General features: G+C 35.3%; 3 protein-coding genes across 4 annotated transcripts; 2 read left to right on the top strand and 1 right to left on the bottom strand.

Moving 5' to 3' along the window:
• Window positions 1–1,173: 1,173 nt before the first annotated feature.
• Window positions 1,174–6,613, top strand: LOC110941293 (O-fucosyltransferase 7). Of its 2 annotated transcripts, XM_022182914.1 has the most exons (12): window positions 1,174–1,505; window positions 2,579–2,665; window positions 3,557–3,656; window positions 3,754–3,821; window positions 3,897–3,985; window positions 4,072–4,252; window positions 4,337–4,465; window positions 4,548–4,681; window positions 5,144–5,357; window positions 5,449–5,633; window positions 5,872–5,967; window positions 6,111–6,613. In XM_022182914.1, exons 1-12 carry the CDS (start codon window positions 1,347–1,349, stop codon window positions 6,334–6,336), a joined length of 1,668 nt encoding a protein of 555 aa, XP_022038606.1. In that variant the 5' UTR covers window positions 1,174–1,346; the 3' UTR covers window positions 6,337–6,613. The 2 variants fall into 2 exon arrangements, with proteins under 2 accessions (XP_022038606.1, XP_022038607.1); XM_022182915.2 differs by lacking the exons at window positions 1,174–1,505; window positions 3,754–3,821 and having other exon boundaries at window positions 3,548–3,656.
• A 4,261-nt stretch (window positions 6,614–10,874) lies between these two features.
• Window positions 10,875–15,423, top strand: LOC110941291 (thylakoid lumenal 29 kDa protein, chloroplastic). The gene is made up of 11 exons (XM_022182911.2): window positions 10,875–11,056; window positions 11,152–11,241; window positions 12,197–12,293; window positions 12,391–12,425; window positions 12,523–12,588; window positions 12,672–12,712; window positions 12,911–13,041; window positions 13,148–13,254; window positions 13,506–13,643; window positions 14,168–14,302; window positions 15,138–15,423. The coding sequence occupies exons 1-11, from the start codon at window positions 10,973–10,975 to the stop codon at window positions 15,246–15,248; spliced, it is 1,035 nt and encodes a 344-aa protein (XP_022038603.1). The 5' UTR covers window positions 10,875–10,972; the 3' UTR covers window positions 15,249–15,423.
• A 543-nt stretch (window positions 15,424–15,966) lies between these two features.
• On the bottom strand, window positions 15,967–18,827 carry LOC110941292 (14-3-3 protein 2). The gene is made up of 4 exons (XM_022182912.2): window positions 18,259–18,827; window positions 18,060–18,182; window positions 17,259–17,375; window positions 15,967–16,265 (listed from the first exon to the last, which is right to left on the bottom strand). The coding sequence occupies exons 1-4, from the start codon at window positions 18,727–18,729 to the stop codon at window positions 16,194–16,196; spliced, it is 783 nt and encodes a 260-aa protein (XP_022038604.1). The 5' UTR covers window positions 18,730–18,827; the 3' UTR covers window positions 15,967–16,193.
• Between the last annotated feature and the right edge of the window lie 1,904 nt (window positions 18,828–20,731).

Here is a 20,731-nt window from a genome sequence, read left to right as displayed (position 1 = left end):
TGGTATTATAGGGGCGAAAAGAGGTTTGATAACGCCCCTAACACCGCCCTTGATCGTTATGGACTGAAAACACATAAAAATGTGTTTTACCTAAAACGCAATGTACTAAAAACACATAAAAATGCTTTTTTTTCTAAAATGCAATGGCCTAAAAACACAAAAGAAAGTGTTCTTTCTAAAACGCAATGGACTAAAAACACATAAAAATGTGTTTTACCTAAACGCAATGGACTAAAAACACTTCAAAACGTGTTTTTCTAAAACGCGTTGGACTAAAAAACACATAAAAATGTGTTTTCCTAAAACGCAATAGATAAAAAACATAAAAGAAAGTGTTTTTTTTTCTTTCTAAAACGCAATGGACTAAAAACATATAAAATATGTTTTACCTAAAACACAATGAACTAAAAAAAAAAAAAAAATGTGTTGTTTCTAAAACCCAATGGACTGAAAATAAAAAAAAACCATGTTTTTTCATTACTTTGTAAAACGCAATGACTCAATTTAAAAAAACCAAATCGTAAAAATGAATTCAATTTCTTACATAGATCGAAGCCGATTTCTTCAGATTTCTTCAACGATTGACGAAATTTGAATGTTAGAAACACTTATCAGCGATCGAATCGAACGAATCGAGTGATTCGCTTCAAAATCACGGGAAAAATGAGATATTGTATGAAATTAAACTGGGTTTTTCAAAAAAGTAATATTGACCACGTTGATTGGATGTTTGAATCATTGATTGGTGACGAAAATCGCACTATATGTAGTGATTATTGAGATACAAAGTGAAGAAAATGTTGAAGATGGTGGGTTTTGAAAATGGTGGGTTTTGAAGTTATAGAGGGAAGAATGAAAAAGATAGGATAAAATTGACTAAAATACCTTCTCTTTATTTTAAATTTTGTCATATGTTTTAATCCTATTGCCCTTGCTGTCATTGCTAGCCAAAATAAATTTTCTTTTTGATACTCCGTATTAATCCCAAATAAATATTTTCCCTAGTATAAGATTTTTACAACAAAATTAGTTAGGTATTAAACTCACATAAATATTTTCCCAAAATGTTAGAAAAAATATTTAAATCCTACAAGAAGAATCCAATATTCCACCGAATTTTCCGTTTCCCTCTTTAAATGATGCATAAAAAAAAACCCCCTTTACTCAAAAATTAGAAATCAAGAAAGGTATATAAAAAAACTTACACAACACAAAGAAAAATCATTCCTTTAAAGATCTTGATCGACAAAACAGGAGTGTGTATTCTTGGTGTTTGTGTGTGTTCTGTATCTGGGACTATCTACATTGATTTCATCAAACAAAAAAAATTATCTTTTTACATAAATATGCAGAAAAAAAGATGGAGGAAGTTAGGGTTGCTGAGGAGAATGCTAACGTGCGCCATAGCTTTAATTTCAATGGTGGCTCTGTTTTCTGCTCATTTGCTGCTGTTCTCCCCTCCTTCACAAGTTTCCATGCTTCCTGATCCCTACACACTCCCTATGGTAATTGTTCTTTACCTGGTATTTTTTTTTTTTTTTTTTTTTTTTTATGTATATGCATTGATTATGAAGGATGTGAATAGGGTTTTAGTTTTCTTGAATTTGTTTGTTGAATTAGCTTACTGTTGTTGAAATGTGATTGTTTGTCTGTTATCTAAACCAAGATTTAAAGTTTCGAATTGCTAAATATTTTATTTATTTATTTATTTATTGATGATATTTGTTTCTTTTCTAAACCAAGATTAAATGAATTATTTGGTTGCAAAGATTTGATGTTTAAAATTTTAATTACTAAAAAAAAATCTAATTTGGGCAAAAATGCTAAATAGGGAAGTTTATTGTTGAATAGTTTACTGTTCTTGAAATGTGATTGTTTCATTTTGATTAAAATCTTGTATTTTTTTGGTAATATTTGTTTCTTTTCTAGAACAAGATTGAATGAGTCATTTTCTAACAAATCTTTATTGTTTAAAACTTAAATCAAGTTGGGCAAATGCAAACCGCAAATGTGTTAGATAGGAACTACTAAATGCAAACGGAGATTTATGGTTTTGAACGCCATTCGCCTAGCGCAAGCTGCGATTCACCTGATCCCATTAGTTAGCAGGCTTTGGTGGGTCCTGTGAGTTTTCTTGTAACGGGTTCTTAGAATTAGAATAAAAATAGAAAAAGATTTATGGGGTTTTAGGTGATTTTGTCTCGTAACCATTTGTTAATCCGAATGGTGGGGGGTTATTGTTGCTTCTCTATGATTAAGATGTGATCTAGAATGTTCTAAAATCTTGTTTTGTTTCTTGATTATTTCTATCTGTCTATCATACGTTGTGGGGTTTAATAAATTTTTGTGGGTTCTGTTCAGATTTCGAATTGTGAATTCTGTGTCTTAATTAGATACTAAACGTTCTGCTTCATGATTTTTTGTTATTTCATTTCCGGATTCAGATCGAAAAGGTCTGCTTTGATTTGTAGCAATATGAAATTAGTTAACAAATGTGGTATTTCCTTTTGTTTTGCGTGGGGCCCGCAAGGAATTTGAACTGCGAATATCACTGATCTGCGGTGATTTGAACTTGTAGCAACATGAATTTCGATACCAGAAGTTGAGCACAGAGCAAAGCTGGATTCAACCCCATTTGCCAAAAGTTCCTGTCCCTGCTCTCAAGGTTAATGCGATTCACTCAACATTTATACTATAATGCGATTAATCTTTTATCTGTCGTTTAACAACGGATTTGGCTAAAAGTACCTCCTATATACGGGTGTATAGCACATGTTATACGCGCGTATAACATAGGTATAACTTGGGAGTGAGTGATTTGAAAGATAGAATTACTAATGTGATAGGGGGCATAGTTGTCAATAGCGGCTATAGCGACCGCTATAGCGCGCTATGTAGCGAGGCGACCAAGTGTCGCTATTTGGGTCATAGCGACCAATAGCGTGAATAGCGTCAATTAGTTTTTTTTTTTTTTGATATAAGTAGCAATTAGATATAGCTATAAAATAACTGGATTTATAGGTTTTTGTTAAATATACATGCAAAATAGCATATATACCAAGGTGGCAAGGTATTTTGATATAATATGCATATAAAAATTTACAAAATTCTTTTTCTAGTGTATCGCTATTTATAAAATAGCGGTCGCTATTCGCTATGTAGCATATAGGTCCCTTGTCGCTATTCGCTATTAACAACTATGATAGGGGGATGGGGTACGTTTGGTAGAAAATAGAGAGGGGGGGGGGGATACGTTTAGTGAAAGCTATAACAATTGGTATCATGAAACACTGTTATTTGCAAGAACGAACGGTTTTGAAAAGGACAAATTACAATATATAACGCATACTTTCACTTCGTTTATAATTTGGTCATTGGACTTCAAGAATCATTACTAAAACTGTTATACTTTTCAAAGTTGATTATTTTTCCGTAACGTTGACCAAAAATCTTGTAACGTTGCCCATGACACTTAGAATTAGCAACGTATAGTGTGTAGTATCGATGCAAAAGTAGTCATGTATCTTTCATGTTTTCACTCCTTTAGACTTGACAGTTGGATGGTGCTAATGGCTCATTGGATCTCAACAAGTTGTGGAAACAGCCACCGAACCGTAACTTCACCCCTTGTGTTGAGCCAAGTTCATCCTATTCAGGTTCGGAACTCCTAAATTTGCTCTATAAATATTAAAAAAAAAAAAAACAATTTTTTTTTTCTTTTCATATTTGAATCGGGTCCATTTATGACCTTAGCTCCACAAGAAACTCGAGGTTACTTGCTTGTTCATACAAATGGCGGACTCAATCAAATGCGCGCCGGGGTATGTTATATACAAATATGTTTTGTGGGAAATAAGGATGTTGTGTTTGTATAAAATCCTTCACGGTTTTTGCAGATATGTGATATGGTAGCCGTTGCGCGCATTATAAACGCTACGCTTGTGGTACCCGAGCTCGATAAACGCTCGTTTTGGCAAGATACAAGGTTCTCTTTTTCTCAACTTTGAAATGATTTATTTTTAGTTTTTGGTATTTGAATACTTAAAAGTTTATATTTGTGTAACAATGCAGCAAATTCTCTAATGTATTTGACGAAGATTATTTCATTACTTCATTGGCTAACGATGTAAAAATAATCAAGAAACTTCCTAAAGAATTGCGGACCGCCACCCGAGCAGTTAAGCAATTTAGAAGTTGGTCGGGGATTGATTACTATGAGCAAGAGATTGCAAGCTTGTGGGATGATTATCAGGTACGCACGTGTATTTGTTTTATCATTCTCTTCAAGGTATAATATATAAAAAATGAATATACTAATCTTTCGATCCCTTTTTAGGTTATTCGTGCAGCGAAATCCGATTCAAGGTTAGCTAATAATAACCTTCCTCCTGATATCCAGAAATTGCGTTGTCGTGCATGTTACCAAGCCCTCCGCTTCTCGCCGCACATAGAAGCAATGGGAAAAGTAAAACAATAAATAACATTTGTTCTAATTTTAATTATACGCTTGTTTTATTATTATTATTGATTAAAAAGTTTCTTTGTAGTCGTTGGTGGACCGGATGAGGGCTTACGGTCCTTACATTGCCTTGCATTTGCGGTATGAAAAGGACATGCTCGCCTTTAGTGGATGCACACATGATTTATCCATTGAAGAAGCTAATGAGCTTACAGCTATTAGGTAGGTAAGTTATAGGAAAATTGGATTTTAATAATCCCAACTTTGACATATTGGTCGGCAACCGTCCTAACTAAAGAAATGTCTTGTGACAGTCCTAACTTTTAGCCTATTTTCCATCAGCGATCCATACCAACTAAAAGTTAACCCAGTTAGTCAAAGTTTTGCTGACGTGGTGGACTGCTTATGTGGCAAGTAAGTCAAAGTTTTGACGACGTGGACTTCTTATGTGGCAACGTTTTGATGGCGTGGACTGCTTATGTGGCAAAATTTTGAAGACGTGGCTGCCCTGTCAGCAAAAAACTAACTGGGTTAACTTTTAGTTTGTATGGGATCGCTGAGTGAAAATAGGTTAAAATTCCATTTTCCTAAATTATAATGTTACAGTTTGTTATTTTTTTACCTTTAGATATAACGATTCTCGCGTATGGTATTTGTTTTTATTTATTTATTTATTTTTTGTAGAGAAAATACGTCGTATTGGAAAGTGAAAGACATTGATTCCAACGAACAAAGAGCAAAAGGGTATTGTCCTTTGACTCCAAAAGAAGTCGGAATATTACTTACGGCCCTTGGATTTCCGCCTACAACGCCTATATATATCGCTGCCGGAGAAATATATGGTGGCGATTACCGTATGGCAGATCTCACTTCTCTCTTCCCCATGTTAATGAATAAGGTTTGAAGGCCATCTAGTCTTTGACTTTGACTTTGACTTTTATTTCTTAGATGGGACCCACAAAGTGATAATTTTAATGTTCTTTTTGAAGGAAAAATTGGCAACAGTTGAGGAGCTTGATCCATTCAGCAACCATGCATCTCAAATGGCTGCTTTAGACTATATTGTATCGGTGGAGAGTGACATATTTATCCCTTCGTATTCTGGGAATATGGCAAGGGCTGTTGAGGGTCATCGACGTTTTCTGGGACACAGGAAAACTATTTCTCCCGACAGGCAAGTGATTTTCTTTTAAATGGTTTTATTATTTATTGGTAGAAAACCAGTAGTGTGGTTAAAAAGCCGCTCTTGAAATGTTGATATATTTGATTTTGGTCCATATATGTTTATTTTGTTGTTATTATAGGGTATTCGGATATCTCACCATTGACATCTTTAGCGGTCTTTGCTCATTATTCATTAATATGGTGTTCTTGTTTTTTAACATAATATTTTCTTACACTTTGTTCATCAGAAAACTCCTTGTTCGCATTTTCGACAAAATTGCTAATGGCACGATGAAAGATAGCAAGAAACTTTCAAGTCGGATAATTGAGATTCACAAAAGACGGTATGCTTCTCCGTTCTCCCGTGCCATTAAACATGGTTTCATGATGTTATTCTTAAACAAGTGTAACACCAGTTGACTTATTCATAAGTACTAAGATTATTGATTTTTAATGTCGTATGGATGTTGATTGGCTCGGTTTGCAGGCAAGGCTCACCAAGGAAGAGGAAAGGTCCCATCTCCGGGACAAAAGGAACATTCAGATTCCGTTCAGAAGAACCGTTTTACGTCAACCCTTTGCCCGACTGCTTATGTCAAAAGAAATCAACAAGAAATGAAAATAGCACCGACATTGTCATCAACCACTTAAGTATATGGTCAGGGCGGGTTGGTGACTTGTCAAAATGGGGTTCAGGTCAAAACGGGTTCTAACCAAATAAAGTAAGCCTAAAGCATCTTGTTTTGTATGCATTGTGATGTGAAGCATGATGATGTGGCTGCTTGCCTTTTCGGCTTCGCGTTGAGGAAAGTAGAGGTGAAAAAGATGAGATTTTGGAGATGGTTTTGGGTGGCATACTTTATAGAAGTAGTTTGTGTATTCAATCCATTCTTATTTAAAGCAATAAAATAGAGAAGATAGGAAGTTCAATTATATACACCTTTCAGATGTTACTCACATTTTAGCTGATAACAATTTCTTTTTTCTTAATTCTGATCACAAAACCTGTTTGGTATACATGTGTTGCATTGTTTTGCTTCAACCAAAAAAATGTTGTAGTTCAAGAATCTTTCACTAGGCAAAGATGACAAAAGGAAAAAAAATTAAGGATATGGAATGAGCAAAGTTGGCACATAGTTTGAAACATGACACAAGCATTGTCACCAAAAAATAAGGAACATAATTTCATCGGTATGCGTGTGTTATATTGCATAACATGATTCCCGAAGCTTAAGGCCGACTACGATGAAGACGACACAGATGAAGATTTTGAATAAATTGATGATGCACAACGAGAGTCTACTACATGAGTATTACACAACCGAGATACGCACAACAACCTATGCTCTGATCTAATGAAACATATTTGGGCATTACTACTCAAAAATACTAGTTAATATTGATAATTAAAAAGATAAATTTAGACCGAAACGTAAATATTATGGTAGAAAAGAATAACCAAATCAAAACAGTAAAAAAGATTATTGAAGTGGGCTTGAACTAATAATAATAATTATGATTATGGTTAAATACATTTATAAACATTACGATAGAAAAGAATAACTAAGTTAAAAAGGTAAAAAAACATTATTGAAGCGGGCTTGAATTAATAATAATTATGATTATAGTTAAATAAATTTATAAAATAAAGGGTTTAATAAAATTATAAATAAATAATATTGGTTATTTTGTACTTTTACTAATACTATAAGGACATAAGATGCAATAAAAGCTTGCAACTTAAGCAACTATATACCAGAAAAAAATTGGACCAATCACCTCCACAACCAATAGAGACAAAGAAAAGTTGAATAATCTTTATGTGAGGGGGATAATTTTTGCTAATTAATGGTATTGAAATAATCTTATACATGTTATTTTTGAAAACTAATAATATCTAGTTGTGTTTAAAAATATTATAAAAAGAGTAATAATATCTAACATAGGTTGAGTGGTGGAGGTAAGTGAAGAGAGGAGATATGATGTTCTACCGAGATGTTAGTAAAAATGAGAGATGAGTGGTGTGTGACTGGAGGAGATATGATGATGTGATGCTGACACGTGAGTAAAAAAAATAAGATATGAGTAATGTATATAAGACATAGCCTGAAAAGTTTTATATAACAATATACAATGTCTAAAACTATGCAGCTCAAACACGTGTATAGACTTAAAACACTTAATAACATAGTGTAGCTCAATATTCAGCCTTACATACACACATTGGGGATTTAATAGTTGTAGCACTTATAATTAGGGCTGTAAACGAACCGAACGTTCAGCGAACAGTTCGTGAACCGTTCGGCGGGAAGTTCGTTTATGTTCGTTCGTTTAATAAACGGATGAACATGAACAAGAAATTTCGTTCGATTAGTTAAATGAACGAACATGAACAGAGGTCTCGTTCGTTCGATTATGTTCGTGAACGTTCGGTAAGGTGTTCGTGAACGAGTTTGTGAAAATTCGTTGATTTGCGTTCGTTTATGTTCGTATGTTTGTGTTTTAATTGAAGATCTTTGTACATTCTTATATTTTATTTGTACTTTTTATATTACGAAACTTTTATTTATTTTATTTCCCTAACAATTAAACTAGGAAACCCACTTTCACCTTGTTTATGCATCATTTCCCTTTCATTTCTCGTTATTTACATCCACGAATACGATCGACCTCCATTCCACAATAAGGGATTCAAGTTCGAGTGCTACTCTCTGGGCCATCTATCTTTATCCTTCGTCGCGTTCGCCAAATTTGTTTGTGTTCATGAACCGTTCGCGAACACGCTCATTTCCTTAATGAACGAACACGAACATAAAATCTCGTTCGATAAGTATTCATGAACCGTTCGTGAACACATTTATTTTCTTAACGTTGTTCGTGTTCGTTCGGTTCGTTTACAGCCCTACTTATAATAACATAGTAGAGTTCAATATTGAACCTTACATACACACATTGTGGTTTTATAATTCAGTTAGGTCATGGGGTGTACTCTAACATCTAGAGTATTAACAATGATATGGCATGTTAACTAACATTGCAAACCACTCCCTCCTTGTGTTAAAGTGCATTAAATGAGTTATGTGTTAACATGTTAACCCAATGTTAAAAGATTGAATTAATTATTATTTTCTTTTTTAGACAAAACCCAATGTTAAAGTGCATTAAATGAGTTATGTGTTAACATGTTAAACCATTTCCTTAGAGTGAGACAAAGTAAAATGAGGAAAAAAAAGTTGATGTGTCTTTTAGGTGAAGTTAAGTTAGGTTAAAGTGTACCCAAAGGCCTTATAGTAAATAATTGCGGAGGTAATTATTCATCTAGTTCACTAAGCAAAATAAGCATATCCTCCTTGCCAAAATCCAATTACCTATCTATAATCAGTTAACATAACACCATTTTTATCTACTCCTTAATATAGTTTATTTGTTATTATTATTATTATTTTTTTTAATTCTGATAAAACCAAGTTATGGGTAGTAATGTATAAATAATCACAACCTAAATGTACTTGTTATCAAACCTAAATCATATTTTTTTTTATAAATTAACGTCGTTAACAATTTTTGTTATTTTAATAATATAATACTTTATAATATTTTGAATATATTATATACACCTGCTTATATTTATCTACGCTTCGATAAAAGTTTTGCTCAAAATTGAACGAGACAGATGTAATTATTTTTTTGTTCTCTACCATGACGAACCACAATAAGCTGGTCCGTGCTGGTACCACGTTGATTATGATCGAACATCGATACTTTCAGAACCATTACTGATGTTCATTTTTATGGTTTTTGATCCATATAAAACATCTAAGTATATCACAACTTTATTTTTTACGTTTTTTCTTTCACTACTAATGCATATATAGATGCGCAATTTACGTTTCCAGAGAAAAATCCTCTAATTTGATCAACCCTACATTAAGTTTCAATTGCCAAAATTTCCTAAAAAACCAACCTATAAGGGTGTTAAAGAAAAAACCGAAATCAAATAAAAACCGTACTATAACTGAAAAAACCAATCCGAATAACGAATTTGGTTTTTAACCTAAACAAAATTGTGAATTTGGTTTTTGGTTCAGTTTTTTATTCGACTATTTTTTTAATTTGTTTATTTGGAAAACCGAGTAAAACGTTAATTTAATTAATTATTAAATAATAATAATAATAATAATAATATATAATAAAATTTATTAGCCTAATTGCTAAATCTAAAGCCTAACTCAAAATAAAGCCCACTCACTTTTAATCTAATTTAGTTGCTGACTTGATGTTCGGAACACAAACAAGAATATAAATTACGAAAAAACGTACTTAGGATCAATTCGGTTGTATTTGATTGAAATTGGTTTGTTTGGTTTTTAACCGAAACCAAACCGAATTGAGTTTGGTTGGATTTGATTTGGTTTGGTTTAGGTTTTGGTTTAGGGTACAAAATTTTGAAAACCAAACAAACCGTGAATCGAATCGATAAACACCCCTACCAACCTACATTGACACGTATGTAATTTAAAACATCAATTTATGTTTTACAAAATTCCACTTTATTCCTTTGGAATTAAACTCACTAATAGGTCTTCTAATACAATGGTTGGTCAATTAGGTTGACGATATTACCAATTTAGCAAATGGGTCGATTCTAGGCATTTAATAATAGTTTTCACCGGAGGTAAACACAATCCAACGATTCTTATTAACATTTATAAAAAAATAGTGTTTAAATCACGATTTTGCTTAAAATATACACTAATAGAAGGTCTTCTAATACAATGGTTAGTCAATTAGGTTGACGATATTACCAATTTAGCAAATGGGTCAATTCTAGGCATAATCATGAATTTTCACAATTGTGCACGATTAATAATAGTTTTCACCAGAGGTAAACACAATTCAACGATTCTTATTAACATTTATAAAAAATAGTTTTTAAATCACGATTTTGCTTAAAATATACTCTACGTCAAAACTTGTATGTGTATGGTTTCTAACGCTGTAGTACCGTATCTGTATGGTTTCTTACACGACATAAATTTGTGGGGTTGAAACTCGGGTTTAGTAGGTCAAGCCCATGCTAAACGGGTTGGGTTCGTATCTACATGAGGAGTTTGTGAGTTGACCCGTTTGACCCATTTATTTTGTTTTTCTCCATACAAATTTGGTCGGGTGAAAGCATGATAAAGACAAAGGACATGTCAGCAAGTGCAGATAGCCAGATAGGACTAAAAGAAAACAAGGATAGGATAAAACCCACACACAACATATCCACATGGATTTCACATGATAATCATAATATAATAATAATCTCAGTTTCAAGCAAACAATAATCATCCTCAACATTCAACAATGGGGTTGGTTTCATTCCTCTCAACACTCCCAACCCTGCTTCCAAACACTCCATCACCCTCCTCCAGATGCCCAATTCCTTATGTAACCTTTTTATTCATTTTTAAAATTATCATGAGTTTTATTATCAATTGATTGTGTACCAATTTCATGAATTTATGTGTTGGTTTGTTGACCAGGGTGTGATTAGTTGTAAAATTGAGGATGGTGGTAGCAATGGGGTTGGAAGGAGGGAAGTTCTTAAATGCTTTGGGGCTGCCATTAGCCTGGTAACTGTGCTACTATTTGATACTCTTTTTTAGTTTCATCAGCATTCTTGATGGTTCATCTTTACTTTTTGAAAACTTCAATCAAAATGTTATACATGAACTGGGACAGTTCTTGAGTTTAGGTCTTAATGGGTCGGGTCTTGTTGTCGGGTTGGGCCTTATCTAGTATCTAGCATTCCCGAACCAGAACATGACCTGCTAGGGGTGTTCATGGTCTGGTTCCGTCGGTTTTGATGAAAATTTTGGGCTGAACCGCTTATCAAGGCTTTGGAAAAAGAGAGACCGAACATGACGAGTTTGACTTCGTTTTAACGGTTTGGCAGCAGGGGCAGACCCAAGGCAAGCCTTGGGTGGGCGGGCGTCCCCCTTAAATTTTTTTTTTTTTTTTTTTTTTTTTTTTTTATTTTACAGGCAAAAATCTCGATCGCACCCCTTGAAAGCTTGGTTGAATCATTCGCACCCCAAAAAATAATTCCTGGGTCCGCCACTGTTTGGCAGGTTTAGGCTAATATTAAAAAAAAGCATATTTTAAGTTAACTTGTAAAAAGTTATAAAGATGTTCATGAATATAAGATAATATGTATACAAAACTTTTATTCCTAAAAAGGAAAAAATAGAATAAAAAATAAATGTTAAACGGCCGGTTCAGTTTATACGGCTGGTTCCAAACCAGCTACTACCAAACCGTGAACCGGACCGTATATATTTCAAACCGGCTAACTTTTTTTTGGGATGGGTGGTTCAATTGGTTTCGACGGTTTATAAACACTCCTTAACCTGCAACTTGTAAAGAACATGTCAGAAAGTGACCAATTAGACCTAATGTACAAGTGATATTTTTTATGTATGTGTGATTGTGTTGGACTTAAGTGTAACTCTATTGGCTAATTGCATAGTTCTTACTTGAATTAGAGTGATGTGATCATGAGTTTCTGCCAGTTGTTCTCTCTCATAGGAATTGGTGGCAAGCTCGAGCCCGATCCCAAGCCCTTTTGTGGAGGTAGCCAACGCTGCTGATCTGATACAGCGAAGACAACGTTCGGATTTTCAGTGTAAACTTCTCATGTCTCATTTAGTTTATAAAAATGGGTAATTTAGTTTAAGTGCTACCCGTTTTATTTTTTCTGATTTTTATCTCTAATTTCACAGCAAGTATAAAGACAACCCTCTATACGGCCCTCAAGGTGAATCATGATATAATTTTTTTATTTTTTATTCATCATACGGTTGCTTACCCTTTTAGAAAAAAAAAAAACCCCTCACTTTTTGTATATGCTTCAGGCAAATCCAGAGCTCGTTTCACCCGTATTAACATTAGCACTTAATGATGCTGTGACATACGATAAGGTCGATTTCTAGAGCCTATTTCTCTATTGTTTGTTAAAACTGTTTAATTAGTAAATTTAGTTTATTTATCCTTAATCTTGTAGGCTACAAAAACTGGAGGCCCGAATGGATCCATACGGTTCAGGTAAGCTTGTATCCCTTTCTCCCGGAAAAGATGTTCTAACAACGAGTGTTTGTGGCCCGTTTAACCCATTTTTCACAACCAGTCTATGACCCCTTAACCCGTTTACAACTTAATGACAACCCATTTACAACCCCTCAACCCATATGCTTTTTTATGGGTTTTAGCTCAAATGTTTGAATATTTCTTTTTTACTTGAAGTGCGGAGATCAGCAGACCGGAAAACAGTGGACTCGCTGCTGCTTTATCTATGGTTGAGGAAGCAAAAAAAGAGATCGATTCTTACTCGAAAGGTGGACCGATCTCATATTCTGATCTCATCCAATTAGCAGGTTAGAATCAAAGTTCATTTTTGTCAAACTTACCACTTTCCAAATTCAAATATCAACAAAGACTTCAGTTAGAAGTCAAAAGTTGACTAAATTACCTTTGGTGTAGCACAAAGTGCTCTTAAAGCTACATTTTTGGCTTCGGCTATTCGGAAATGTGGTGGCAATGAAGAAAAAGGAAACCTGTTATACTCGGCGTATGGATCAAGTGGACAGGTTGGTTTGTCTCAACATATTTCATGCTTCCTTTCGCTTTTCTTGTTGTAGTGACTTGTACCCAGTGACGGACCCAGAAATTATTTGCTGGGGGTGCGGAGAAGGTGTTCAACCATATTTTCAAGGGGTGCGGTCGGGTTTTTTGCCTAAAATATACACTATTTTTTTTTTCAAGGGGTGCGGCCGCCCACCCTGATTCAGTTGATTTTCACATTGTCATCTGTTGTTTGAAAATCCTTTTTGTTGTATAGTGGGGATTATTCGATAGGCAATTTGGACGGTCCGATGCTCAAGAGCCTGATCCTGAGGGAAGAGTACCCGACTGGTCAAATGTGAGTGTTCAAGAAATGAAAGACAAGTATACAGCCCTCGGATTCGGTCCTCGCCAGGTAAGCTTCTCATTTTACTCTCCACAAGAGTACTGTAATCGAGGTTGACTTTTCACAAACGTTTGACCATCCGAGAGTCAAGTATCCTAAATTATCTTTGCTGGATAACTTACCGAGCATGTAGAACGCGCTCAGCAAAAAAAAAAAAACAGTGGTCACAAAATGACTTTTAGTACACGTCAAAACGGGTTTGGTTGGGTTGAGTCGACCCGCCAAATTTTTTTTTTTCATCTTCATTTCACTTGTATTTCAAGACTTTTTGTGTACAAAATATTATTACAAAATTATATCATCATGGTATTAATTTATTGTTTAATTAAGAGATTTAAGAGGTTGAAAAGCATTTAAATACACTTCGGGTCAAATTTCACCCCGTTTCACTTTAAAGCAACTGTTTAAAGCTTTACCCATTTGACCCATTTAACATAAAATTTAACCCGAATCAGCCCATTTATATATAGTAAATTGGTGAATATTACCACCTTTTACAGATCCAATAAATTTGTCTTCATTAAATTTTGCAGCTGGCAGTAATGTCTGCATTCTTGGGTCCAGATCAACTGGCAACTGAAGCCAAATTAGCAACGGATCCAGATGTTGCTAAATGGGTCGAAAAATACCAACGGAGCAGAGAAACGGTCTCCCAAACCGACTATGAGGTTAGCAACTCATCCACAAATCCGGTCCGGGCCACATTGTATACTGAATCGGGTCAAACCTTTTAAACTACTGTAATCGACTTTTCATCGCAATCTAACAAACAATTCTGTGAAATTGCAAATAAAACGTGGGGTTTCTAAACAAAAATTCAGATTTTTCAAACTTAAGTGTCGTTATTCACCATAGTTGTCAATAGCGATTATAGCGGTCGCTATAGCGCGCTATATAGCGAAGCGATGTAGTGTCGCTATTATGGTCATAGCGACAGATAGCGAGAATAGCGACACCTTATTTTTTTATTTTTTTTTAATGTAGATAGCAATTGAATATAACAATAAAATAGCTAGATTTTAGGTTTCTGTTATTTTTTTAATATAGATAGCAATTGAATATAGCAATAAAATAGCTAGATTTTAGTCATTATATTGATAATTTTGGTGTTAGTACCCAAAGGTGTTACAAAATTGAAACCATAAAACCTAAACCTGTTAAAAAAAAGTTAGTACCCAAAGGTGAAACTAGCTATAAACCACAGGGTCCATCTGTGTATTTAACCCTTTTTGTTAAATATACATGTAAAATAGCATATATATCAGGGTTTTTTTGATATAATATACATAATAAAATTTTTAAAATTCTTTTTTTAGTGTATCGCTATTTATAAAATAGCAGTCTCTATTCGCTATGTAGCATATAGGTCCCTATTCGCTATTAACAACTATGTTATTCACCTATTTTTGTAAGATGTAATGGTTTTTTTCTGATAAATTTTATAAAAGTCGATTTGATAATGCCTTTTATCCTGAGAATAAAATTCTTTGTCTTGTTTTTCAGGTCGATTTGATAACGACTCTTACAAAAATGAGTTGTTTGGGTCAAAACATCAACTACGAGGCATACTCGTACGCTGTCCCTAAACTTGACTTCTCAAAACTCAAACTGTGAAAAATTCGATACGCCAACTTATGATGATGAAATGAGCAAAACTAGTCGAGTCAATAATATAATCGGTCCAGGACGCGAAATGTGTAAAGACTTGTATGTTTTTATAAGTAGTGCAGAGTAAGTTTTTGTAAAATTGACATTCATGTTTGAAAAGTCTAATAACTTGTCATCATCATCATCATCATCATCATCATCATCATCATCATCATCATCATCATCATCATCATCATACTCAGTAAATCCCACCAATAGCAAAGCTAAGGTAGGGTCTAAGGAGGGTAAGATGTAGACAACCTTACCTCTACCCCGTAGGAATAGAGAGGCTGCTTCCAGTGAGACCCCCGACTCGATAGTAGTTTTGCATCAAGCCTTGGACATAAGGCACATAACACTTAGCAATTGAGACAACTGCCGATTATTGCATGTACCCCCTTGTCTTTCGGCTATCAATGCCACCACATGATGCATGATTAACCATCCCCCTCTTTTAACGTTATTTTCACGAAATTAGTAAAATAACGTTAAAATTAGTGCACTTTCACTTTTGCCTCCCGAGCGCCCACACATATATATATATATATATATATTATATGCGCATACCGCAAGCAGGGCGTATGCGTATGCTTGGAGTGATTGAATCAAGCAGGAACATGATCTCAACTCATGCCATTAGTTCAGTTTAAGGAACCTTTCAATTTGTTAATTTCAGAAGAAATCATGATGGAAAAAAATACAATACATATATGTAAATCATGTTCAACACCATTTCTACAACAATGATGTTTTGCAGGAATAATACAAGTACAAACATGTAAATAAATAAACTATCATGTTCTCCTCCAAAATGCATTAAAACATTTGATTATTAACCAAAAATTCAAAAACCATTTTGTAAAATTTATCTAATAAATATTAAAACAAAGGCAAGAATCTTAGCATGAGGCCTCACTGTGGTGGTTGCTCCTCACTTTGCTTTCCACCAGCAGCAGCTTCCTTAATTTCATCACCTCCATCCTCCTGCATTCAAAGATAGCCCAAATTCACATCAACATTTGTAGAGATGCACACAAAACCGGTTGAATAACCGAAACTGTAACTGGTTAATAACCGATTGAGGAGTAACCAATTAGTGGTTTTCTTTAACCGTAGGTTCGTAACCGTTTAGGGATGTTTTAGAAGGAACTATTTTTTTAACCGCTTTTCCAGTTAAAAGATAAAAAAAAAAAAAAACTGAGAAAAAAGGAAAGACCAGTTAATTAACCGGAAAAAACCGGTTATTAACAAAACTGGTTAGAGTGAATAACCGAACCAGTTAAAATAATAACCGGTTAAAGTAAAAATGAGAAAATAACTAATGGTTGGATTAACCAAACCGATTGTGCACCATTACAGAAGCATATAAAGACCAGACCCATGAGCCAATATGGTTCTTAGATTAGTGGGTCTTGGTCTAACCATTTAAATGGTTAGTGATTTCAAGTTTAAGTGGTCCTTTGACTAGGGTTGGCCCAAGCCCATTAGTAGAAAAAATTACTTTAGGAGCCGTTTGGCAACATCTGAATGGTTAAGTGCTGAACCAGTAAGAGGTCTGAACCATTAAGAGCCTATATAATGCTAACCGTTCAGAGGCAAATGTCTGACCAATTCAGATTAGAGGTCTTAACCATTCAGACTCTGTGTAAATCTTAACCATTCAGAGGCAAATGTCTGAACTATTCAGACATCTGCTCGTGAAACAAACAGTCTGAACCATTAAGTGCTGAACCAGTAAGAGGTCTGAACCATTAAGAATCTCATTAAGAGGTAAACAAACAGCCCCTTAGGCCTCAATAAAAAAAAAAAGAAAAAAAACTTCGAAGTGCCAAAATGCATTTTGGATGACTTTTGACATGTTACTTTTTTAGCTGAGTATTTTGATTTGACCGGTTAGAGATAAAACATAATTAAAATCGATTCAATCGTAACTAAGTAGGTCCAAATTTCCAAATCTAGAAAAAACGACATTTATACCTGCATATCAGAGGTCCACAGAGTGAGGTTGTCACGAAGGAGTTGCATGATCAAGGTGCTATCTTTGTAGGACTCCTCACCCAAGGTATCCAACTCAGCAATTGCTTCATCAAAAGCCTAAATAAGGGAAAATAAAGACACAATCATGTCACTTTAGGTTAAAACAAGTTGATAGGATTGAATTTGTGACACAATACAAACCTAACACTATAGTATTAGTCTAAATGGGTTCAGATCAGATCTGGGTCCATCACCGCTTAGCTAAATGGGTTGGGTCCAGATTGAGCGGGTGGGCTAGTGAATTGACTCGTTTATATTAAAAAAATTATTTGTATGTCATAACTGAAAAAAATATCTGGTAATTTATGCCAAAATTTAAAAATGAAAAGAGAAAGTGACATCAATTTTTATAATTTTAGAGCATACTATACAAATATTAAAAATTAAAAAAATTCGGGTTAAACATGTCGTGTTGATGCCGATCTGCAAATATTCGTGTTGTGTTCAGGTCAAATTTCCGGTTTCATTTCGGGTTTGACCCGACAATCCGCAAACACGACCTGTTTACCACCCTTCAGGGGCGCAGCTATTAAGGGGCCGGGGGATGCCCGACCTTTTCGCTCAGTAGTGTAATATATATGGTTTTCGTATAGAATTTTTTGGGTATATACGTTTTCGACCCCCTGGTTCTATAGAAATTTTTGGGTATATACATTTTCGACCCCCGTCGGAAATCTCAAGCTACGCCACTGGCACCGTTACATAAAATCTGAATTTGGTATGAAGTTTTAAAGCTGATACCTGTTTGGCAAGGCTACAAGCTCGGTCAGGAGAGTTCAAAATCTCATAGTAAAACACAGAGAAATTGAGAGCCAGTCCAAGGCGAATAGGGTGTGTTGGTGCAAGTTCACTGTTTGCTATATCCTGCAAATAATACAAAATGATTTAACAAATGCATACACACACACACACACAAATTCAAAACATAATAAAACTCCACCTGAGCAGACTTATAAGCAGTAAGAGTACTCTCAGCAGCATCTTTCCTTTCACCAGCAGTCTTAAACTCAGCAAGATACCGATGATAATCCCCCTTCATCTTCAAATAAAACACCTTCGAATCACCCGTACTCGCCTTCGGAATCAATCTCGAGTCCAGCAGCTTCAAAATCCCCTCACAAACCCTAGTAAGCTCCGCTTCGATCTTCGCTCTATACTCCTTGATCACCTTCACATGATCCTCATTCCCTCGCGACTCCTCTTTCTGCTCGATCGACGATATGATCCTCCACGACGCCCTACGAGCCCCGATCACGTTCTTGTACGCCACCGAGAGCAGGTTTCGTTCTTCGACTGTGAGTTCGTCGGTTTCGGACACTTTTTCCATGAATTCGACCATTTCGTCGTAGCGTTCGGCTTGTTCGGCGAGTTTCGCCATGTAGACGTGCTGTTCGCGCGCCGGTAACGACATTTTTCCGGTGAGATGGTGGTGGATGGAGAGAGTTTGAGGTGAATTTAGGGGTTGGGGGGGGAGGTTGTTTAGGGGGAAAGAGGGGATGAGAGAGATTGGTGGAGGGAAAAGTGGTTGTTATGTTGACAGTTAATGGATTTGAGGTGTTGTGCATTGATGGGTTGTACTTTGTGCTGAGTGGGTTGTACTTTAATGGTTATGAATGGTTCAATGGAGGGACTTTGGATATGAGCCACACATTTGGTATAAATGAATTTTACATATTTAGACTGGTTTTGTTTTATAAATAGTTATTATAATATAATTATTATCAATAAAAATTAGAATAAGTTTAATTTGTGATATCTTATACACTATTGGGATTATCCCCGTTCTGCAGCTGGTATTTGGTTGATATCAGTTTGGTTCGATACATTTTATGAAATGCTTGTTAGATTTTCTATCTATGACTGTCTGAAATTGGCTTGTAGTTTTAGTGCTAATGAGCTAGTTTTGGTTGAAACTGAATCATGTAAATGAAAATGGATTCTTATAGTTAAACAAGATCAATTAGAGTTGAATGCTTAGAATTTGCAATAAAATGTATTTGGCTAGATGAGATAAATAACATGAATATTTGATTTGTGTTTTGAGTCTTTGTCATTGGATGAGATGCAATGAAAGTGAACCACTGAACTTTGCTTAACTTTCACGAAGAACCTCTACCATCTTAGGTGGAGCACTCAAAATAGCCCACTAGTTTAGAAAAAAATAAACCAAACAAAATCGAGGCCTAACAATTTTGTTAAAATAACCTTTTTATTTTATTAAGAGCCCTCTTATCAAGCCCAATTCTTAATTTTAAGGATAAAGATAGTTATTTTATTAATAGCCCTCTTATTCGTTTCTCATCTACATTTCTATTCCTATAATTTTGATTAGATCCAATCTTTATTTTTGATTTATTCAAACTTTTGAATACCTTTCACATCCTAGTTCTCATATCTTATTTTTTGAACGGACAAATAAGAGCAAATAGCTAGCACCGAAAACCAAACATTACATAAATAGGAGTGTCGAATCCAAGAAAACCAATGATTGACGTAAGCTAACAGGGCTTCGCTGACGTTCACTTTCTCATCGGATTAATCCCTGCAAAATAGAACATTGTTAGCCTCGTCACGGAAAACCGCACGGGGGGGGGGGGGGGGGGGGGTCCGTGACCAAGCTCCGAAGTTAGAATAAGATTCTGACAGGAGTAATAAATATGGATGCGACGCAACAAATTGGTCGGAGTATTGGTGTGGATTATGAATTGAATGTTCGTATTCAATGCGATTTGTGATAAGGTTTCATGTGTATTGTGGGTGAGATTCTCTTACCACTTCCTGATCATCTCCTCGGCTTATAACAAGGAGAGTTGCTTTATCGAGGTGGGCCCCTCCCTGCAAGAGACCACTGGGTAATTTGCCGGGCAATGGGAATGTCCAGACATATATCATAGACATTTTCTCTTTACAGGATGTGTTCAGAACTTTCCATTTAATGTCAATCTCTCCTTCTAAGCAACCTCGCTGCCTCCTCTTTTCTCCTTTCCGAGCATTAAATGCTATCGAGAGGTCATGTCTGTTATGCTCTCACCGGCACAGTACTTGTGCACGCCGGGTATGGACCTGACTTGATGATATCTTGACCAAGTCATTTTCATGGGGAGACAAGACTTTCTATGGGCCTGTACTTAACTCTTTAGGCAAAAGCAATGGGCCATTCACTTGGTGAGAAGTGATAAGCCCAGACGAGGGGCCTAGTAGCAGGCCCTCGTCGTTAAGCTATCCTTAATCCTGGTATGCTCCATTCATGGTTTGGGCATGGACTTAGTTTCCTCTTACGAAGATTCTGTAGGGCCCCTTGGATTAACAACCGCCGAGTTATGGCTACTTTTCTTAATGATGATCCTACCCTGTTAGATTTGCAATCCAGCGGTGGGATGATTCCTCAGGCACACGTGAGGGGAATCCAGTGG

This window comes from Helianthus annuus, chromosome 4, assembly GCF_002127325.2.
Source record: "Helianthus annuus cultivar XRQ/B chromosome 4, HanXRQr2.0-SUNRISE, whole genome shotgun sequence".
NCBI lineage: Eukaryota > Viridiplantae > Streptophyta > Magnoliopsida > Asterales > Asteraceae > Helianthus > Helianthus annuus.
Note: the sequence above shows the minus strand (reverse complement) of the source record. Positions and strands in the feature narration are given on the sequence as shown.

Excerpts from the sequence above, each read along its gene's own strand:
- LOC110941292 (XM_022182912.2), bottom strand. The coding sequence starts at position 18,729 with ATGTCGTTACCGGCGCGCGAACAGCACGTCTACATGGCGAAACTCGCC. Across the intron at positions 17,376-18,059 it reads CTTGTAGCCTTGCCAAACAG|GCTTTTGATGAAGCAATTGC; the intron begins GTATCAGCTTTA and ends TCCCTTATTTAG. Across the intron at positions 16,266-17,258 it reads TGTGGACCTCTGATATGCAG|GAGGATGGAGGTGATGAAAT; the intron begins GTATAAATGTCG and ends CTTTGAATGCAG.
- LOC110941293 (XM_022182914.1), top strand. The coding sequence starts at position 1,347 with ATGCAGAAAAAAAGATGGAGGAAGTTAGGGTTGCTGAGGAGAATGCTA. Across the intron at positions 4,253-4,336 it reads GCTTGTGGGATGATTATCAG|GTTATTCGTGCAGCGAAATC; the intron begins GTACGCACGTGT and ends ATCCCTTTTTAG. Across the intron at positions 5,358-5,448 it reads TCCCCATGTTAATGAATAAG|GAAAAATTGGCAACAGTTGA; the intron begins GTTTGAAGGCCA and ends TTCTTTTTGAAG.
- LOC110941291 (XM_022182911.2), top strand. The coding sequence starts at position 10,973 with ATGGGGTTGGTTTCATTCCTCTCAACACTCCCAACCCTGCTTCCAAAC. Across the intron at positions 13,042-13,147 it reads TGATCTCATCCAATTAGCAG|CACAAAGTGCTCTTAAAGCT; the intron begins GTTAGAATCAAA and ends CCTTTGGTGTAG. Across the intron at positions 13,644-14,167 it reads TCGGATTCGGTCCTCGCCAG|CTGGCAGTAATGTCTGCATT; the intron begins GTAAGCTTCTCA and ends TAAATTTTGCAG.